The sequence below is a fragment of the Siphateles boraxobius genome, unplaced genomic scaffold (genome assembly GCF_051911475.1).
Source record: "Siphateles boraxobius isolate OS27281-9 unplaced genomic scaffold, OSU_SipBor_1 9, whole genome shotgun sequence".
Classification (NCBI taxonomy): Eukaryota; Metazoa; Chordata; class Actinopteri; order Cypriniformes; family Leuciscidae; genus Siphateles; species Siphateles boraxobius.
The window spans coordinates 18,079,663-18,101,067 of NW_027509219.1; the positions used below are offsets into that span (position 1 = coordinate 18,079,663).

General features: G+C 35.1%; 2 protein-coding genes across 2 annotated transcripts; both read right to left on the minus strand.

Annotated features, from left to right (window-relative positions):
- Window positions 1–330: 330 nt before the first annotated feature.
- On the minus strand, window positions 331–1,779 carry foxd5 (forkhead box D5). The gene has a single exon (XM_077224246.1). It carries the CDS (start codon window positions 1,441–1,443, stop codon window positions 481–483), a length of 963 nt encoding a protein of 320 aa, XP_077080361.1. The 5' UTR covers window positions 1,444–1,779; the 3' UTR covers window positions 331–480.
- A 1,839-nt stretch (window positions 1,780–3,618) lies between these two features.
- Window positions 3,619–21,133, minus strand: cbwd (COBW domain containing). Its single transcript, XM_077223076.1, has 16 exons — window positions 20,985–21,133; window positions 20,598–20,727; window positions 19,373–19,459; window positions 18,797–18,893; window positions 17,451–17,542; window positions 16,226–16,285; window positions 16,113–16,150; window positions 10,721–10,767; window positions 8,899–8,985; window positions 7,321–7,365; window positions 6,754–6,810; window positions 5,996–6,047; window positions 4,881–4,949; window positions 4,687–4,752; window positions 4,395–4,524; window positions 3,619–4,213 (listed from the first exon to the last, which is right to left on the minus strand). Exons 2-16 carry the CDS (start codon window positions 20,695–20,697, stop codon window positions 4,140–4,142), a joined length of 1,101 nt encoding a protein of 366 aa, XP_077079191.1. The 5' UTR covers window positions 20,698–20,727; window positions 20,985–21,133; the 3' UTR covers window positions 3,619–4,139.
- Window positions 21,134–21,405: the final 272 nt, after the last annotated feature.

Sequence of the window (21,405 nt, forward strand, 5' to 3'; positions counted from 1 at the left end):
ACGAGCTTCAGTCTCCATCTAGTGGACATAAAATGACAGAAACATGTCTTGCAAGCATTGACAGAGGGAAATTATGCACGCTGTAACACGAGTACTATTTCATTCGTGCATTCATTCATGCAGTTCTTTAAGAATTGCAGTATAGGCTACATTACCCTACTCAACCTTCAAAACTTTTCCCAAAAGTGACCCCAAAAAAGCCAGGCAAAGTAACTGAGCAAAACTTACTTACTAGGCTATTTCATTTAATTCTGAAAACTTTGACAAGATAATTGCAATCGAAGAACTACGAATAATGAGAGCACAACATTGAAATGTGACAATTTTATTTAAACAGGCATTTTAATACATCCACTTTCCAGGACTAGCAAATATATTACCATTTATTTATTTACATTAAAACTATCATGAGAGCAATGACAGAAATATCTTATGTTACAAGCCTATTTAACATGACAAGAGCCCCCCCCCCCCCCTAGTTCAACAGTGAGGATACACCATCCGCAGAGTTTCTGTGAAAGGAACAGTCTTGAGCAGAGGGGTCCTTGGTGGCACAGGTACCAAACTTGGAGTCAGACATGATGTTGGCCTGGGAAAAGCACAACTGTAGTCAGGTGTGATATGATGAGGAGAGTTTTTGTGAGGACACGCTGTTGATTTAGCCATGATGCTGTCAATGCTGAACGAACACTTCTGGGTCTTGGGCTCGGGCCTTTGCTGGATTTCTGGAGCTTCGTGGACCTTAATATTGAGAGTCTGATACTGGAAATATGGAGGGGGCACCATGATGCCATCCGGCACTGGCAAATATCCAATAGGATTAGCCTGGGCTGGCACCGGCCCAGAAACGCAGTAAGGTCGCCCATATGCTCGATAACTTAACGTTGGGTGGTGGTAGAGCACCAGGTTGTCTTTGGTGAACTCGGGTTGGTTCCTCTTGAATCTTTTTCTTCTGCGCAGAAAGCTGCCGTTGTCAAACATGTCCTCAGACGCAGGGTCCAGGGACCAGTAGTTCCCTTTCCCCGGGTTTCCAGGTTCTCGTGGGATCTTGATGAAGCAGTCGTTGAGTGATAAGTTGTGTCTTATGGAGTTCTGCCACGCTGGGAACTTCTCCTTGTAGTATGGAAACTTGTTGCTGATGAAGTCGCAGATGCCGCTGAGGGTGAGTTTCTTCATCGGGCTCTGGAGGATGGCCATGGTTATGAGGGCGATGTAGGAATACGGAGGCTTGACGGAGGAGGTTTGTTTTGGAGCGGACGCGGTGGAGAAGCTGCTCTCGCTCTCTCCTGAAGACTCGGACCCTGAGTGATCGGGGTCCCTGCCAGGCATGATGAAATACTCTCGGTCGCTATCACTGTGGTCTCCTCCAACGATGTTTATTTCATCGTCTTCAAACGAGACGGGGGTACACGGCACTTCTTCGTAATCCTGGGTAAGGGTCATTGTTGGAGACCCCAAATGTGCTGGACGCGACTCGTGGTTGGTGAAGGTTGTGGTCGGATTGCAGGACTCAAAGAAATGAGGGCTATTTATGAGAGGCCACACGCATTCTGTCTTTGGTCCGCCGAGGGTCAGACCAATAGGATTGGAGTGTCACCGCAGGGATTCAGGACAGGCAGGCAGGTGTGGGGGGCTTTGACCTGTTTAAACAATTCGCATATGAGATGTGGATCCTAATCATCCCATTAGAGCATCTGTACTGATACTGTTGGCTTCTGCAAGAAAAGTGTATTATTATTAGCCATGGCTATTATTAATTACTTTTATAGGACCACCTTTTATGAGCTTTTTTATTTCAATAAATTTTTATCCTTAATATTAAAATATTTATACTTAAGTATTGAAATATAAAATTTATAGGACTATTAAATGGACTTACAAATAATGGATCTTTAAAACGCATATGCCAACACATATGAAAATAAACAAATGCGTATAGCTATTTTTTTTTAAATGTCACGTTTAAAATAATCAATAAAAATAGAAAATAACAATTATTTTCAAACATAAATGCAGTATATATTTTATTTATAGTGTATTAGTTTAATATCCTATTTTTTGACGTTGTCTGGCCTGCAGTTTAAGTTTTAAAGCTACTTTTTGTTGATTTCCAGTTAGATGACAACAAAATGCTTTTTTTAGTTATGCCACAATGACTTTCTTTTTAAACTTTAACAATCCAAACAAAAAAAAATCCTAATTTTAATACTAATTGTCTTAATGATAAGATATAAGTCAGTTAATTTACAGACATTTGAACCAAATTATCATTGCTCTTTAAGCGTATTTCAAACATCAAACAAAAGTAGCCAATCAAAACGAATTGTAATTCAATTAATGAAATATGCTTATTATAGCCTACAAATCGTGATTTCAACTTTTTTTTTGATCAATCGCATCTTTGATGCGTTTTAAATCCGCACCAAAAAAAAGAGCGTCACGTCACTGAACCTTTTACTACGTCAGCACACACGTTATTCGATCTTTTTGAATTCCTCTCCAATTCAGAAGCAAGTTTGCGCAGTGGGAGCTGGGATGTGTGAGGGTGAATTTTCACACCACGCCTAACTACCGGTTTAAAATAATGATTTTTACCCGATACCCCCTGGGTTTCGTTTGGTTTGTCACCTCAAGATACCCGCAGGTGGTGTGACCATGAAAATGGCCATGGCCCGGCTCCCCGCATTGAAAGAAGAATGCCGGTAAACGAGCCTATCAACATCAGAATCAAAAAGGAAACGGCGCAGCTTTAGGCTACAGGCCAGGAGCGAGTTTTATTGGAGGGCATGAATGAGAGCAGCAATCCTCAAAGCAAACCTTCTTGTGCGCGGATATGTGTTAAAACTGTTCACAGTCATCACAATTGCAAATGAAAGGGTTGGAGCCCACCGTCCACTTCCTCAGCTGTGGATGACGTGGAAGTGGATGCATGTAAATGTATGATTACTTGAAAGTTGTGTAAACTAACTATTTACAGCACTCATTGTCATTGATAATAAACCCAAAGACAGACTGATCTTATAGTGTTTGTACTGAATATTAAGGTTTCTAATAACACAAATTGTGAAAAAATTTCAGCAAATAATTTATAGTGTGATAAAATGAATTAAAATATTCTTACTGCAGTTTCTAGCACATCACTAAATTAATAAAATTTGTGGCACACTGTAAAAAAAAGTTGCTTCCTTAAAATTTTAAGTACAATCAACTTGGATGTATAAGTCATTTCTACTTAAATTACATTAAATGACTTTAAAAAATAGTTGAATCTTGTATAACTTATAAAAAAAGTTGAAAATTGCTTAACTTATTTTGATGAGTTAAAGCAAAGTGAAAACACATGTTCTCATAACTTACTGATCATACATTTTTTTACAGTACATGTTATCCAAAGTGGCTTACATTCAATGTATACATTTATAAGTTCACTAAGCTTTCTTTTGCTTATTTATCATAATGTGTGTTCCACGCTCAACAAAAAATAACCAACCAATTTTCCCAATGTTTGTTAAATAGCCATTTTTCGCCTCATCACAGAAAGTGTTAAGTGGGTGCTTATAAAGATGGTTCTCACATTGAAAAAAAGACAAATTTAACACATTAGAAGAGCAAGCCATGTAACTCAAGACTACATTTATTTTACTTGTTACTGTTTTTTTACACTTTACACTGTGAAAAAGCCTACGTAAAATGATTAGTGATTGATCACCCAAATGAATTGTTTAAATAACGTTATACTCTTAAAAAAAGAATATGGATTTTTCTCTAGTTCCAAAGTATAACGCATTTTCAGACATGTATTTGGAGAAAAATGATTTAAATGTGAAATAAATTACAATGCGTTTAAGACATGTCAGTGAATTTTACTGGTTTGAAGTGTGGCATAGAGATGCTTAAAGGATTTCTAAGTACATAAGTGTCAGATTTGAACACTTTGTTCATTTAAAACATTATGTAGCATGATAAGCACCTTTAAGCTGCTGCATGATTTGCAATCTCCCTTTGGGTTGCAAACAGAAACAGCTGCATTTTCAGTGATTCCACAGATGTCTTATGAGATAGAGGTTATTGATGTTGTATATGTATATGGTTTCTATACATGGCCTGGTAGATTGTCCACAATTTCAGTCAGAAATCATCTACTCCACGCTGTCTTTATTTGACACGGCCGAAATGAACTCTTTCTTCAGAATCTCGCCATCAAGATTTCGACCTGAAGAAAAAAAGAGAGTAAATGTTAATTTTTTTATGAAACAATTTTGAGACGTAATAAACAATGACAAATGTTCAACAAGTAGATTAATAATTTAGCATTTTAAAAAGAGTTCTATATAGGCACTGCATCTTAATATCTGGAAGCACTTGCAGACGGTCTTCATACAGTTGGTTCTCACCTATGAAGACGAGTTGGTTGAGTCTCGGCTCGTGATCGGCCCAGGACTCTGGAGTCTCTTCCAGCTCATAAAGCTCATGGACCCCCTGCAACATCACCTTCTTCTGTTTTTGCTGGATGGAGAAGATCCCCTGCCACAACACACATCATTTACACTGAGAACAGATTTGATGAATACTACAGTGCTTGTACATGATATATTGTTGAAGGCAATGCTTCTTCACAGAAGTCATGATTATATGGCATTTCGGTGGCTGACATAATGAATATACAGATGAGTGTATCTGTCTTACCTTTAACCGGATAACTGTCATTGCCAATCCTACTTTGTTCTTAAATATCTTCTCCCATAGGAGGTTCTATAGAAAAATAATATGTTTTTTTATTTCTCTAAAAAAACCATTAAAATTTCAAGACATTTTGTTATGATGTAAATATTTAATTTAATTGTGTTTTATTTATATGCTTCCATATGATGCATTTGTACCTGAATGAATATATTTAATAGGTCCTCTGACACACTGCCAGGTACTTCAAATGTTACAGTCAGCATACTCTGAAATCAAGCAAATACACAAACCAAACATCAAACATTTGTCCCATCACAAACATTTTATGTGAAATTACAAATGTACTGTACACTTTCATTCAAAAGTGGACACCAGTAAAAATAAATATATTGTGAAATATTATTACAATTTAAAATAACTGTTTTCTATTTTATTGTATTTTAAAATGCAATTTTAAAGCTGGATTTTCAGCATCGTTACTCCAGTCTTCAGTGTCACATGATCCTTCAGAAATCATTCTAATATGCTGATTTGATGATTATTATCATCAATGTAAAAACAGTTGTGATGTGATGCATTTTTTCCCCAGGATTTTTTGATGAATGGAAGGTTTAAAAGCATTTATTTGAAATAGAAATCTTTTTGTAACATTATGAATGTCCTTACAGTCACTTTTGATCAATTTAATGCATCCTTGATGAATAAAAGTATTAATTAGTTTTTTTCTTTTGAACGGTAGTGTAAGATTGCTGCAGATTTGTTGTGCTATCAAGATGATTTTATGCCACAAAAGGCAACAAAATCAGCAGCAAAAATTTATAAGGGATTTTAATCATTTCTGTTTCTACTAAAGCCTTTAAAATCTTAAACAGCATCAGTACAACTTTTCAATGAATTTCCCCTTGGTTTTTAAACACTTACACTGCTTTAGCGCCCATTCTGCTGTAGTTCTCTGGGGTGTTACATGGGCCCTTTAAAGATACTTAAACCATTGTTTGTCTGTGCTAAAAGTTACACAAAGTTACACTTCCTTTTTTTCCTTTGGAATAACAAGAGAAAACGGGGCTCTCATTTACATGAAAAGAGCAGTGAAGTTTAGCTCTGAAGGGGGAGGGTGGGACCGACTGGGTGGATGCGGGAAAGTGACCCATCCAATGATAAGAGCTCCTATGGAAAGTTTGGTTCAATGGTAGGAGGAACATTTAACATTAACCAAAGCTCCTAGTTTAAACAAACCTCCTAGTAGAAATAGAAGCTGGACTGTTTTTTCCTATATGCCAATTCAAAATGTCATAAAACAAGTCATCTTCACCTTGTCTAGATGTGGTTGGCTTGTTTTTACCAGCTGCAGCATTTCAGCTAACCTGCAAAACACCAGATTTCAAGACATTGAAATGTGAAACGAGTGCATTGATTGATGTCAAATCAATAAACAACATTCTCTTACATACCCAAATGCATCAAACAGATGTACATTCTTAGCTAAAACCTATCAAAGGGTTTGACTACACTGACGGGCCGGCCCCTAATCCCGCTGCTGGTGTGATGCGGAGGAGCTTTTGGGTTTAGTAATAGTAAGATTGAGCTTAATACAGAAAGAAAGAAGAAGAAAGCGCGCAAGGGTAGCGGGAAAGCGGGTTCTGACCCCTCGGGGAGGGCAAACGTAGCTCTGTGGATTATTCGTCGGGCTGTGAGTACCACACAGCAGACCAGAGGGGGGTCATCCCAGACAAGCAGCCTGTGCTCAGGGGGGCAAATTGGCCACAGTCGGGGCTGAAAGGCAGTCTGTGTGGAAGTGCTTCTGTACCTTTACTGCAGACACCGGCTATAATCCTCTGCAGCTGGGCAGAGTCATTTACATTTAGTCTGTCTCACTGTAATTACTCTTAAACTGGGTGTTTCATTTTTGTGTTTTTGTGTAAGTCATCCACATTAGCATGAGCTAATGGAGTGTTTGATCCTCGTCGGATGCACAAAATCCTCTGGGAAAACATACTGGTGAACAGAATCGCCACTATACTTTCAGTAAGAATCAAGTACTGTAATAGGTATTCTTCAAAAAACACTTACCTTGTGCCATCTTTGGTATCAAAAGAATGTAAATCTAATACTTGAGACAGATCAACCCTATGAGAAAGGAAAATACACTTCATTTGTATTTATATATATATTAATACTTTGTATTTGATGTTTTTAATAGATAAGAAGATAAAGAGTGCCTTAACAAGCCTATAAAACTGCTGAAAAACAGTTTTTTCTTAGGTCAATTTATAAAATTGATTGAACATACACTACTGTTTTAAATAAAGTAATTTTATTCAGCAAGGATGCAATGAATAGATCAAAAATGACAGCAAACAGCAAATGTTTACATTGTTACAAAAAAATACTATTTTCAAAATTCTTTTAAATATTTGTAATAATTAAGCAGCAAAACGGTTTACAACATTGATAATAACACAGTAGTGTACATTTCAGATTACAGGCCTTAAAATCTAACTGCTTTAAATATCTTGACAGACATTTGTTGCATGCAGAAAGTAAGTTTGAAACAGCTTAAAAACATGGTACAATACACACACCGTTTTTACCATGAAAGTGCATGTTTGTGTTGGTGGTTTCTCCATATCACCTCACCTGGATTTTTGTGTCTCCAAAATCTTAACGAGCCCATTTATTGATCTATAATGAAGAAGACAGAGCACATGTAGAAAAACTCAATAAACAAGTACTAGTCACTACAACTAGATTTTTTACATTTTCTGAAGCAAATAGTAAGAAGAGCGTAGTTCAACATTACAATGCCATGGTGTTGTATTACGTTTGGTTCTCTGGACGTGGCTATGTGGTCATCAAGGTTTTCTGAATGGTTTTTACTCATTTCTGAAAGTCAAATGTGTCTACCCTCAAGACTCTTAAAATATTTTAGTACCTAGATATGCATAGGGTACCTCATTAAAAGCAAGTTTCAGATTTTCTTTGCCCATTTTATTGTAAAAAATTTGAAAAGAAAATACTTTGTGTAAGCGGGTTCAAATCCCTAACCCTAAGCAAAAGTGACATGCCTAAGCAAACACCACTTATAATTAATAAAAAATGTTGTGGTGTCTTTACCACAAAACATTTGTGACATATTAAAGACAAATACCAGGATCTACTGAATAACATATACTGGTGGTCAAAAGTTTGGAATAATTAAAAATGTTAAAATGTTTTTCTGAAGTAGTGTCTCTTTTGCTCACCAAAAATGAATTTATTTGATCAAACAATATTTTTTTAAAGTATTATTAAAATGTAATTTATCTATTTTCTATTTTAATTATTCCTGTGATGTCAAAGCTGTCAAAGTTTAAGCATCATTACTAATACTAAATCATACTAATATCCTGATTTGTTGCTCAAGAAACATTTCTCATTTTTATCAACACTGAAAAAAGTTGTGCTGCCTAATATTTCCGTGGAAACCATGATACACTACCATTTACAAGTTTGGAGAAAGAAAATTGATACTTTTTTCAACAAAGATGCATTCAATTGATTCAAATTACAGTAAAGACATTTATTTAAAGAGATTTCCATTTCAAATAATTGCTGTTTTTTAAGCTTTTTATTAAATCAAATAATTTTTTCCACAAAAATTTTAGACAGCAAAAACTGCTTACAACATTGATTATAATTAGAACCATCATTAATAATTCAGCACCATTAATGATTAAGCACTAAACCAGTATTAGAATGATTCCTGAAGGATCATGTGACACTTAAATCTGGAGGAATGATGCTGACAATTCAGCTTTAGGAATAAATTACATTTTAAAACACATTAAAATATAAATTATATTTCAAAATGTAATAATATTCCACAATAATACTGTTTTTACTGTATTTTTGATCAAATAATTGCATCCTTTGTGAGCATTATAGATGTCTTTCCAAAACGGTAGTGTAGCACTAGTACTATACCTTTGACAAAAAGTTAATCTTTAAAAACACTGTGCATTATATCATTGCGATCCCTGAATTCACTTAGCACGTAGCATTCAAAATGACTGATTTTGGTTGTCAGTTTTTTATTTATTATTATTTACATAATATAATAGCATGAACATTTTAATATCGGCCATTTTTTTGGTAAAATCGTTATCAGCTAGAATTTTATTATCAGTACATGCCTAATAAGAACCTATAGGAATATAAAAGGTTGACAGTTCTCACCTCACCGTATCTCTGAGCTGCAGCAGCTCCGTCTCATTCACTAGATCGGTCTTATTGATGATGGTCAGATCAGCAAGAGCTATCTGCCTAAAAAAAAGAAAGCAGAATTCAGCACCATTCACAATCACCTGATAAATGCTGCCCATCTTTCCTAATGTGTATGCGTCAAATGCAGGCGACACCTCAGAGGGACACCTCGCATATGGATTATTCGTCATAAAAAGCAAATTGGTTCTATGTGCATCTACAGTTGCTGTACGCAAGTATGTGTGATTACAGTCGTATAACACATCAATAGAACAATACAGTACGAGAACAACTCGTCTCATTCTCTCTTTTGTCACTCTCTTTATTGCTTGTGTTCAATGTCCCACTCTCCCTTTGTATCCAAATGTGTGTGTGTAAGTGTGCAAACAGTCTTTGTTGTGTTTCATCCATCCCCCTGCCTGTTGTTGAGTCGTGTGTGGGTGGCATGGTTCGTGCCATACTCAAAAGGCGCCACCATTTTGCGTGGTAGGAAAACATAAACAGAGAGCAGAAGCGTTTTTTATGGCCTCTGACACTTGTGAGCATTCCGACATGCCTCCGAACCCCAACAAAAACACCCCGACCGCAGCAGGTGAGGTGGAGGGAGCTGGGCTGGAATCGGATATGTTTTTGCACAAACATTAGCACCAGCTGTAATGTTTAATAGAGATATCATAACAGTCACAAATAGTATTTTGAAAGACCACACAAGAGGTGCTCATAAAAATCTGGGTGTGATGTGGGAAAAATGGCTTCTGGATTCTTATAGAACTGTATGGTGCATAATGAGTTATTTATTGTAATGATGAAGACTTTAAACTTTTCGGCGAACACCATATTTATACTGTACAGTATATCAACCTAAGATCCAGAAAAAAGTTTTGTGAATTTAGCTTTTTTATGTTATTACATTGTTTGGAACATAAGAACTCTTTTTGAAAAAAAAAGAAAGAAGATATTTTATTAATATTTTATGCTATGTCCTCACCAGGACTCAATTATTAAGAAAATGAAAAGACACTATAAGGAAAAAGAATGTTGTTTTTCCATTCACCAATAAATTTTTTAGGTTTAAGGCTTTTTTTAACCAAACTTTATATAAAGATGATTCTCAACTATGTTACGAAAGATATAATAGAATGATCGGATAGTTTATACAATATAAGTGTAAACATGGACATGAATGGTATTCCCATTCTATACAATGTATCTATACATTGCATCTAATTTGCATATTCATGTGTTCTTGTGGCAACATGCAATAAAAAAAGAAGTGTAATAATTGCAGTAATAACTTGGCAGCATTTCCATAAGAATTTCTCATATTTTATAGGAATGTTGATATACATTTTCTTTCCCTATTCACTTGTTGTGTCTCCCCAGAATGCCTGATAAACATGATGTAAGTCCTGGTGTCCTCTACAATGGACATGTATGAAATCAATGCCCTGTTTCGTAACAGAAAGTCATATTCTGATTTGAAACCCCACAAAGTTTTCCTGAGATGTTCATTTACAACAAACAATCTGAAAATTTGCCAGATTTAAATGAGAATTAGAAAATTACATCATATTTCCATAAGAGTGTCAGTCAATTCAGTCAATGTCAGTCATTTTTAAAGACCAAGGAGGAGGAGTGCTCATGGTCAAACCTCCAAACATTTGGTATCTCTGTAAAGCCTCGAATGTGCTCTTTAAACCTGTGACATGCATGGTCTCAGAGAAATTCACTAAAATATAACAAAAGTCTCTGGCTGGGTCTCAGGAGGATATTAATGAATCAAATAAGGTTTTACCTGGCAGCTTCATTGATAAGACCCTCTGGCTTTTCTTCTGTTAGATGCTAGAAAAGAAATAGAAAATGAAAGAATGATTACATAACACATACAACACAACTGTTACAACACCAAACCGTCTTAAATCATACAAGTTTTTTGTCGTGAAAATACATGTGATGCACAACATATCAGCACCTTTTTGGTTCTCAGCTAAGTATATATACACATTTTCAATTATTTAATAACCTTATTAAATGTCATCTTTATCCAATTTTACAATGAATATCCCTTTTCATAGTGCACATTATAATGTCGTGATGCAAATTCACTTGTATCCTTTAAAACTATTTATTTTAGTTTTTTTAATTTTTAATTTATTTAAACAAAATAGGATAACATTTTAGTATCACAAATGTATCATTTATCAGCAATAAATCAAATCAAAGCAAAAAAAGTATATATAATTTTTTAAAAATATAAATAAAAAAAATATTATAATCAGTCAGAATTGTAGAAATGGTACATCCATATTATACCATATTTACCTTATATACAAAAGTACAAACATAAAAGGTTTGTTACATCTTCAAATAAAGCTTGATGTATTTTCATGACCTCTTTAACCAAGGCAAAATTGCATTGAGTGGCTTATTGATTTTTGAAGGTAAATTATATGTTATGGTAATGTCTAATAAACAGTAAATCTTCTAGATAATATTAATCAAAACAAATAATTCTTAATAGTTAAAAAATTGTTCACTTTGAGTGCTTTGAATGCAACTCGTGCAACCAGAATTCTGAGTTGGAATTATATAATTTATAATCTCAAATAGAATGATTAGAACATTTAATGTCTCATAAGGTCCTGTAGGCTTAACATGAGGGGATGACTGTGTCATCTAAATTGACAACATGTATGTTAGACCCTATATCGACTAAGCTATTGAAAGGGATGCATCCAGAGGTCATATATCCTCTTCTTATTATCATTAATTCATCTTCTACCAAAAACTTTCAAGCTGGCTATGATTAAACCGCTTGTAAAAAAAAAAAAACGCAACTTGATCCTACAGAATTAGTCAATTACAGGCTGATCTCGGATCTACCTTTTCTGTCAGATACTAGAAAAGGCAACTATGTTCCATTTTAGAAAGAAATGGTATCTGCGGGGTTTTCCAGTCAGGATTTAGACCGTACCATAGCACTGAGACAGCTCTCATTAAAGTCTTAAATTATTTGCTCTTATCATCCAATCGTGGTTGTATCTCTTTATTAGTGCTACTCGATCTTAGTGCTGCATTTGATACTGACCACAACATTATTTTAAATAGACTCGAAAATGATGTTGGGATTAGTGGAATTGCATTAGCATGGTTTAAATCATAATTATCTGACCGTTATCAGTTTGTAGCAGCAAATGAAGAGATGTCTTATCGATCAAAAGTTCGGTATGGCGTACCACAAGGCTCAGTACTAGGACCTTTGCTGTTCACTTTGCTGTTGTACATGCTACCCTTAGGAGATATCATTAAGAAGCATGGCATTAGTTTTCACTGTTATGCTGATGATACTCAGCTCTATATTTCTTCACAAAACTTAATTCACAAAATTAACGGAATGCATAGCTGATATAAAAAAACTGGATGACTAGTAATTTCCAACTACTTAATTCTGAAAAAAACAGAGATCACATAATAACCTAGAATACTGTCTAACACTTGATGGCTGCTCTGTCAAGTCTTCGTTGTCGGTTAGGAACCTGGGTGTGCTCTTTGATGCCAATCTTTCATTTGTAAGTCGCGTGTCTAGTATCCGTATAACCGCATTTTTCCATCTTAAATAAATTACGTCAAATGCTCTCAATGACAAATACGGAACAATTAGATCATGCATTCATGACATCAAGGCTAGATTATTTTAATGCTATTATGGGTGGTTGCTCTGCACGCTTAATAAACAAACTACAGCTGGTCGAAAACGCAGCAGCTAGGGTTCTTACCAGAACCAGGAAGTACGACCATATTAGCCTGGTTCTGTCAACACTGCAATGGCTTCCTATTAAACATCGTATAGGTTAAATTTTAAAATATTGCTGCTTACTTACAAAGCACTAAATGGTTTAGCTCCCCAGTACTTGAGCGAGCTCTTAACGCATTATAGACTGTCACGTCTATTGCAATCTCAAAATTCCGGCCTGTTGAAAATACATAGAATATCAAAATCGACTTCTGGCGGTAGATTCATTTCCCATTTAGCAGCAAAACATTGGGACAGTCTTTTGACACACTCTGCCAGTTCAAATCTAGACTAAAAACACATCTCTTTGACCTAGCATACACAACACATTATAGACTTCTATAATTCAGTGTTAGGCTGCATAGATTAGGTCAGCCAGAACCGGGAACACTTCCCATAAATCCTGATGCACTTGTTACATCATAGATGCACTTGTTACATCATAAGAAGGATGGCGTCTATGCTAACATTAGTCTCTGTTACTGAAATTTCCTATTATCACTGTAAAGCTGCTTTGAAACAATCTATATTGTTAAAAGCACTATATACAGTAAATAAAGGTGACTTGACTTCTGTACTGCTTCCTTCTTGACAATATGTCTTTAACATCCGAGCAGATGAGCAAACTGACAAGTTTGCGATTACAAGATGCAAACTCACTAAAAGAAATCCAATTTCCAGGATATTATAACTTATGAACAGTTTGCTTATTGAAAACAATCCAATTTATGTCATTCTACGTGCTGCCAGTCATCTCTGCTGACTGGAAGGAGGTATGTCTCAATGTCTGTGTTCAATATGTAATAACATTGAGCTCTGGGAGCGAGACAAGCCTCATCACCTGTCTGCACGATTTTCAAACCAACTGGCAGAGATCAATGGAAACAAGGGCACCTGATGGGCATGTCACTGCAAGTCAAACCCTGAGAGAACACACCTCACCTGAGCCCCCCACACCCTAAAGTATGTCTTATACGGATGAATATATCAAGTGACAATGAAAGAGCAGGACAAAGGGTGACAGGCCCATTAGAGCGATTTGCCCTGATATCCATTATTTCTTCGGTTTCTATCAAGCCCTCCCCTGTCTTCACCTCAACAGGCGCTCACAGAACCCCAGAGGGCTGCAGTGTCGAGAGGTGCCACCTCTGCAATAAAAAGACTGACTTGCCAAGACTGACACCACTAAATGACAGCCTATTACCCAGGTGTCAGTACCACTGTCCTGCTCCCGGCCTGAAGTGTGAAGAGGAGCGGCAAGGGGGAAGATATTTCAGTGGGATACGATACTTAAAGATTACATTTAAAATAAATGTTTTTTTTCTGTAAACATAATGCCTTCCAGTAATAAACTAATTGAGGAAAAGAGATAAACTCTTTAAAAAAAAGAGAGAGCCATAAGATAAACCTATAAATGTATTACACAATGCTTACAAGGCCAGCTTTGCATTTATATATATATATGTGTGCAAAACAACGATAAACAATTGCAAAGTTGAGCTCAAAAACAGCATGTAATACATTTATACAGAGTTGATTCCCAAAGTTGGTATTTTGGACTGTTTAGAGTTTAGACCAAATAATTTAAAAAACTAAAAAGTATCAAACTTTTTATTAATTAATATATCCAACCTTTTAAAGTGGCTTCTTAACTGGATCTTTTAATGTATCTTGTATCAAACACATTTTTTTCAATCATTGTAGTGGTGATTCTTAAAATGTTTACTTTTGTGTTTATTAAAATATAAAATTAAATTAAAATTATTTATTAAAAGGCTTTTATCTTTCTTAAAATGCATCCATTTTTTATTTACCTATTTTTTTGTTTACATTGTTTTTACTCGATGCATTTTTTTAGTGTTTTCTAATTTATTTAGGCAAAATAGGATAGAATTTTTATATCAGAAATTTATTGGTTATTGGCCATAACCAAACACAAAAAACAAACAAATAATAATAATTTTGGCTAGAACTGTAAAAATGGTACATCTCTATTATATTTATCATCTCATATGCATCAAACATAAAAGGCTTGTAATGTCTTCAATTAAAACAATAAAGAATTGATGACTGATTAAGACCTCTTTAACCAAGGTAAAATTGTATTGAATGGCTTATTGCTTTTTTAAGAATGTAATATATATCTTATGCCAATTTGCAATAATTATTTAACTTTATAGATAACATTAATCAGAACAAATAATTCTAAAATGGTTTTCACCCAAAAATTAAAATTTTGTAATTATTACTCTCCCTCATGTCGTTCCAAACCCATAAGACTTTCATTCATTTTCAGAACACAAATTAAGATCTTTTGGATGAAATCTGAGAGCTTTCTGTCCCTCCATTGACAGCTACACAACTACCACTTTGACGTTTTAAACTTCATAAAGAGATCGTAAAACTAATCCATATGAATTGAATGGTTTAAATGGTCAAAATTTTCTGAAGAGAATTGATCGCTTTATATGATGAACAAATCGAATTTAGGCTTTTATTGAAATATAAACATTGATCAGCAAACATAAAAAAAGCTCAACCAAATCTGCTTGATACACAAGAATGAACCTCTTTGGTTCTTGCAGAAGCTCAAACATTCTGCATAACACGATAATGAACCTCATTGGTTGCCCTAAATACAATCTGTTCATCATCTAAAGCGATCGTGTCTTTTCAGAAAATAAGGACTAAACCGCTCACTTCATATGGATTAGTTTTATGATCTCTTTATGAACTTTTTGAAGCATCATAATGGAAGTTGCGTAGACTGTCAATAGAGGGACACAAATTGCTCAGATTTCATTAAAGCTGCAGTCCATAACTTTTGGTGCTTTAGCAGTTAATAAACAGAACTTCATGCGTCTTGCAGAAGAACTTAGCCGGAGCTACTTCTCTCTGTTTCTGTCTATGTCAAGTCACGCAGGTAGTTGGCTACTTCGCAGTGGTACGACCCGAAACAGTCTAAAATGGTCAGAATATAAACACTTATTATACTGTAGGTGTACCGCAGTGATTCAGTATAAGACAAAAACGTGGTTTGGAAAATGTATTCATGATGTACTCGCTTATTATATATTTTTTGTAAATGTTTAACTAAAAAAAAAAGTTACGGACTGCAGCTTTAAAAATATCTTAGCTTGTGTTCTGAAGTTAAACGAAAGTCTTATGGGTTTGGAATGACATGAGGGTGAGTAAATGATGACAGAATTTTTGGGTAAACAAACACTTTAATAGGTAAAATAGTTCACTAGTGTTAGCCGTTTATGGTTTCAAAACAACACAAGTTGCATAGAATTCAAGTGTGCATGAATTCAATCTGCGTATTGCTAAGAATAATACAAGCTTCAAAATATCAGTTTGCAGGAGTAATTTAGTGTGTGGATCAGCAACTTACCTGCATTGCATATTTAGCATCTATAACCGTTACAATGCCTATGTGGGAGATGAGGAAACTGCATTATATTGACAGACTTCATCTGAGGCAACATTTATTAGTTAGTTTTTTACCATCCAGGTAGACATCACTCCCTAATTCTGCATCAACCCAGAACATGGAAGCAACAGCTCCTGGTTTGGAAAACATAAATAAATAAACATTTATAATTTTATAAATTTATAAATCATGTATATACATTTTTAATATATAATCTAAAAAAATAGTTATAATTATTTTACTATTCACTGCAAATATACAATGGGAAATCACATAATTCTACTTTTTTTTTTTAATAAAATTATGCAAAATATAGTTTCATGGCACTCACCTTTGAAAGGTGTGGCAAAAAATGTATTGGGTTATATACTATGCTTTATTTTAGCATAGGTTTTGCAGTGTTCATCAAGTTATTGAACACTTTTTTGCCTTAAAACTCATACGGGTTTAGGGTGCAGGTATGTGATTTAAAATGCATAACTAAATTTTATGGATGGCTTCAAAAATTTTAACTACAAGGTACATTTTGTTTGTTTCCATGTTTTCCAACTTTTCCTGTAAAAGTTATTTCACAGTTTCATGTTACAATTTGAGGCCATCTTGTTCACATAATGGAGTTTTGTCAAACTGTCAAGGTAGAATAAGAAAGCTCTATAAATATTTGATAGAAGTATAATGAAGGCAATGTTCGTGAAAGACATCAGGAACATCAACCATTCAGCCCACAAGCATCTTCTGATGAAGGGAAGGGGCTTATCCCCCTGAGGCCCCCAGGAATGACAGGCCTGTCTCAGCCAATGACAGTGCAGAGCAGTGAAGAGGGGCTTGTGTCTGAGCTCTGAGGGTCCTGCACGCCGCTGGCCCTTGACATCTATCACTCATGTACAGAGATGCTGACCCTTCCTGCCTTTCCATTGATCTCAGTTTCACTCTCAATTACGTTATAGTGCTTTCTGCTATGTATGAGGAAAATCCCTATACACAAAGATGTCTAAATTGTGTTGCAAAGTAAAAAAAAGAAAGTTACATTTAGAAGCTAAATGCTAGTGAGGACGAAGACAAGGTAGATTGCGTCAAGTGAGGAACTCCTTACAATTTAATTCAATTAAATCTAAGACGTAAAATATTGCATAATGGAAACATCCGTGTAAACAAACATGGATGTAACATATAGAACGCTCCCATACAAAAGATAACAGATAAAAACATTTGAGCAAGTTGGCCAATGGATGCTTTAGCTATCATAACAAGGAGATTAGTTATGGTACAAAGAAGTGTCTGCTGGTGCACATAAAATACCTGGATCTGCCAATCCGGTTGTCTCTAGAAGGATGTAGTCAAACTTTCCTTTCTTCTCCATTAGATTTTCAATAGCTTTTAAACCATTGTCTCTGTAAAAGTAAGGGGTGATAATGTATTATCTGACATAATTTAATATATGCAATTGTACACTATGGTTCAAAAGTTTGTAAATAGTCAATTAAAATAACTGCTTTCTATTTTAATATTTTGTCACATGATCCTTCAGAAATGTTTCTAACATGTCGATTTGATGCTCAAGTAAGTTTTCCAGGATTGACTGATAAATAGAAAGTTCAAAAGAACAGTATTTATTTGAAATAGAAATATTCTGTAACATTATAAATGTCTTTACTGTCACTTATCAATTTAACGTATCCTTGCTGAATAAAGTCTTCTTCATACATTTATTAAAAACAACTGTTACTGTCCCCAAACTTCTGAACATTGGTTTACAAGTTAATTATTTTCCATTTCACAGCAGTAATTATATAATGTTTTCATAATGATTGGTAATTAAAACCAGTTTTATGTTTGAATTCTGGGTACGATTTTTATGTTACAGGTCAAATTGACCCTAATTGGATTAAATACAATTCCTGAAAAAATAATCACATTATGAAAAAGAAAAAGAAGAAATAGGTAAAAAAAAGTAAACCTTTAATATTAATACTTCTCACACACTACAACAAAAAATAAGCATAAGAACAAATTATTTTAAAACTGTATAATAACCATTTGTTTAAAAAAATATATGAATATTACAAAAAAAAAACATTTCTTTGGATAATGTAAATTGAAATAACCTCAGAGGGTAGTTGAGAAACGGACATTTTTATATATTGGGTCTGTGTAGCTGCGGTTAACCACGAAATTGCGGGTCAAGTTAACCTGCGAACATCAAAATCGTCCGAAATTTTGTACCCTCATTTCACAACACCTCAAAGTGTCAAAACTTTGCAGGCATGTTCATGACCCTAAATGAGAAATTGTCACAAAATTAAAAATCAGGTTAACCGGTTAGGGGTTAGGTTAACCACTATTTTTTTTTTAAACTCAATTTTGAACGAATCAAACAAACAAACTGAATAGTTTCAACAAGGACAACAGTTCTTTAGTCACTGGAATGTAATAGGCAAGCAGAAATAGTGGGTTTCCATTTAATCCATCTTAAAATCCAACAATAGTTGTGTGGCCCAGATGGAACTATATTTATTCTTCACATAACTACAGGAAACAAACACACACACACACACACACACACACACACACACACACACACACACACACACACACACACACACACACTTTCTAGACAATTCGTCACGGTATTTGAAAGGGCGTACTTTACAGAGCAGCACAGGCAGCCGTTCCTCAGCTCCAACCACTCCTCGTAGAGTTCTCCTGCTTGACTCACAGCTAGAGACTTCTCCAGAGCACTGCCTGCAGGACAACACAGCACAGAGTCAACCTCTGTGGAGCTTATGTGCAAAGCAGACCCACATTTCAATAATCTGTGCACTTTTGATCAGAATGTTCATGAATATGATCCAAATTACGAAAATGATGGCAAATTATGTATTGTATGTGTATGTAATAGTATATGTAATGTAATAGTATTTTTTTTCCTACTATGTAAGTCAATTGCAAATGTCAACTTTTTGGTTACCAACATTCTTTAAATGATCTTCTTTCATGCTCAACAGAAGAAAGAAACCCATAAAGGTTTGGAACAACATGAGGGTGAGAAAATTATGACAAAATTTTCATTTTTGGGTTAAGGAAATGGGGAATGAATTTGCTGCCCTCTTCTGGTCATGACAGTGAAAAATCCAGAGGGACAGTCAGGACAGATAAAAAAAATCTAGGCATAAGAACAACGCTAGAGGTCTTTTTATTTCTTTGCTCATTTCATAACTTACCTTCACCAAATTCATTAAGTATGACAGCTATTCGCTTATTATGTTGTTCTGTTAATATGTAGTTCAAAAGTGTCGTCTTTCCTGCACCTGTATATGGAAAAGAGAGAAATAAAGTTAAAGGGTTAGTTCACCCAAAAATGAAAATGATGTCATTAATGACTCACCCTCATGTCGCTCCAAGCCCGTAAGACCTCCATTCATCTTCAGAACACAGTTTAAGATATTTTAGATTTAGTCCGAGAGCTTTCTGTCCCTCCATTGAAAATGTATGTACGGTATACTGTCCTTGTCCAGAAAGGAAATAAAGACATCATCAAAGTAGTCCATGTGACCTCAGGGGGTTAGTTAGAATGTTTTGAAGCATCGGAAATACATTTTGGTCCAAAAATAACAAAAACTACGACTTTATTCAGCATTTTATTGTCTTCGGGTTCTGTTGGGGATCCGCGTTCACGAGTCCGCAGTGACGCTGATGACGTAAGACGCTGCTGACGTGTATCTGGTGCGTCCGTGTATTCGGGTTCAAATAAATATGGCTGGGCAAAAAAATGCAAGTCTTCCTCTGTGTGGAAATCCTTAGACATGTTTGTGAAGATTGTTTTGTTTCCAGCGTGCGTCTCCCTCAGACTGTAAACGAAGTTCGGGCGCACATGACACACGTCAGCAGCGTCTTACGTCAGCAGCGTCACTGAATGCGGATCCACAACAGAACCGGAAGACAATACAATGCTGAATAAAGTCGTAGTTTTTGTTATTTCTGGACCAAAATGTATTTCCGATGCTTCAAAACATTCTAACTAACCCACTGATGTCACATGGACTACTTTGATGATGTCTTTATTTCCTTTCTGGACAAGGACAGTATACCGTTCATACATTTTCAATGGAGGGACAGAAATCTCTCGGACTGAATCTAAAATATCTTAAACTGTGTTCTGAAGATGAACGGAGGTCTTACGGGCTTGGAGCGACATGAGGGTGAGTCATTAATGACATAATTTTCATTTTTGGGTGAACTAACCCTTTAAACCACTTGGATTAAAATGATAGTTTCTTCTATTTAAGGATATAGTAACCAGTATTTGCATATTATTGAGTATTTTTACTTTAATACTATAGAATAATCATATTTTTAGTAAAAAAAATTAAATAAAAAAGCTTTGGTATGCTTTATCTATGCACTTTGGAGTGATAGAAATGGTTACTGCTTAAAAGCTTAGCTGACCCAAGTATCCAGTGATGATGGTAACAGGTATCTGAGCTGTGGGTCCAGTGGGCTTCTCCTTGATGGGAATTAACTCCGGACATTCATCCTCTTCTTCCATTATTGAGATCTTTAAAAAAAAAATGAAAATCTAGAAACACAAATTGGAGTTCAGATTAAATGAGGGTTTTATATTATATAAATGCATATGACAGGACATTCATTCTTCAGTGTTAAGAATATTCAGGTTAGGTCGAACATAAATCGGATATATTATATTTCACCCTGTTGACAGATCAGAACGTTGATTTTAGAGACACATGTGCTGTCATTTTCGCTGTCAATAAAGAGCGGTTTGGCATGCATTCATTTCGAAGCTTATACACACAAATTAAAGACAACTTACACTTTTCGAAATACGAGCTCTTAGATGAAGTATTCCTTTAAACCGTGACTTGCAGAGTGATATCTGTCGTCCAGTTTGTTATATAAAAAAAAGCAATATTTCACTAAGGGCCGATATGCTGGTGTGTCTGTAATCACGGTCCGAGCTGCGCATTGACTTGCAGTGAGAGTTCCTGTTTAAAAACGGATCGAATTTTTTTATTTGTTTTAATTTTTTTTAATTATTGTTCAGCATTAGTTTGAGCATAACAAGTGCATAACAAATAAATAAATCAAAATGGGCTTTTTAAAATTAATTTATACAGTAGGCTATAGGTCTACCTTAAAGAGAAATCAACGTGAGGGCTTTCTGTATTTAACTTAATATGCAAACAATTCAATAAACCATAAAGTTAATTATGGTGACAATTCACAACAAATAAGT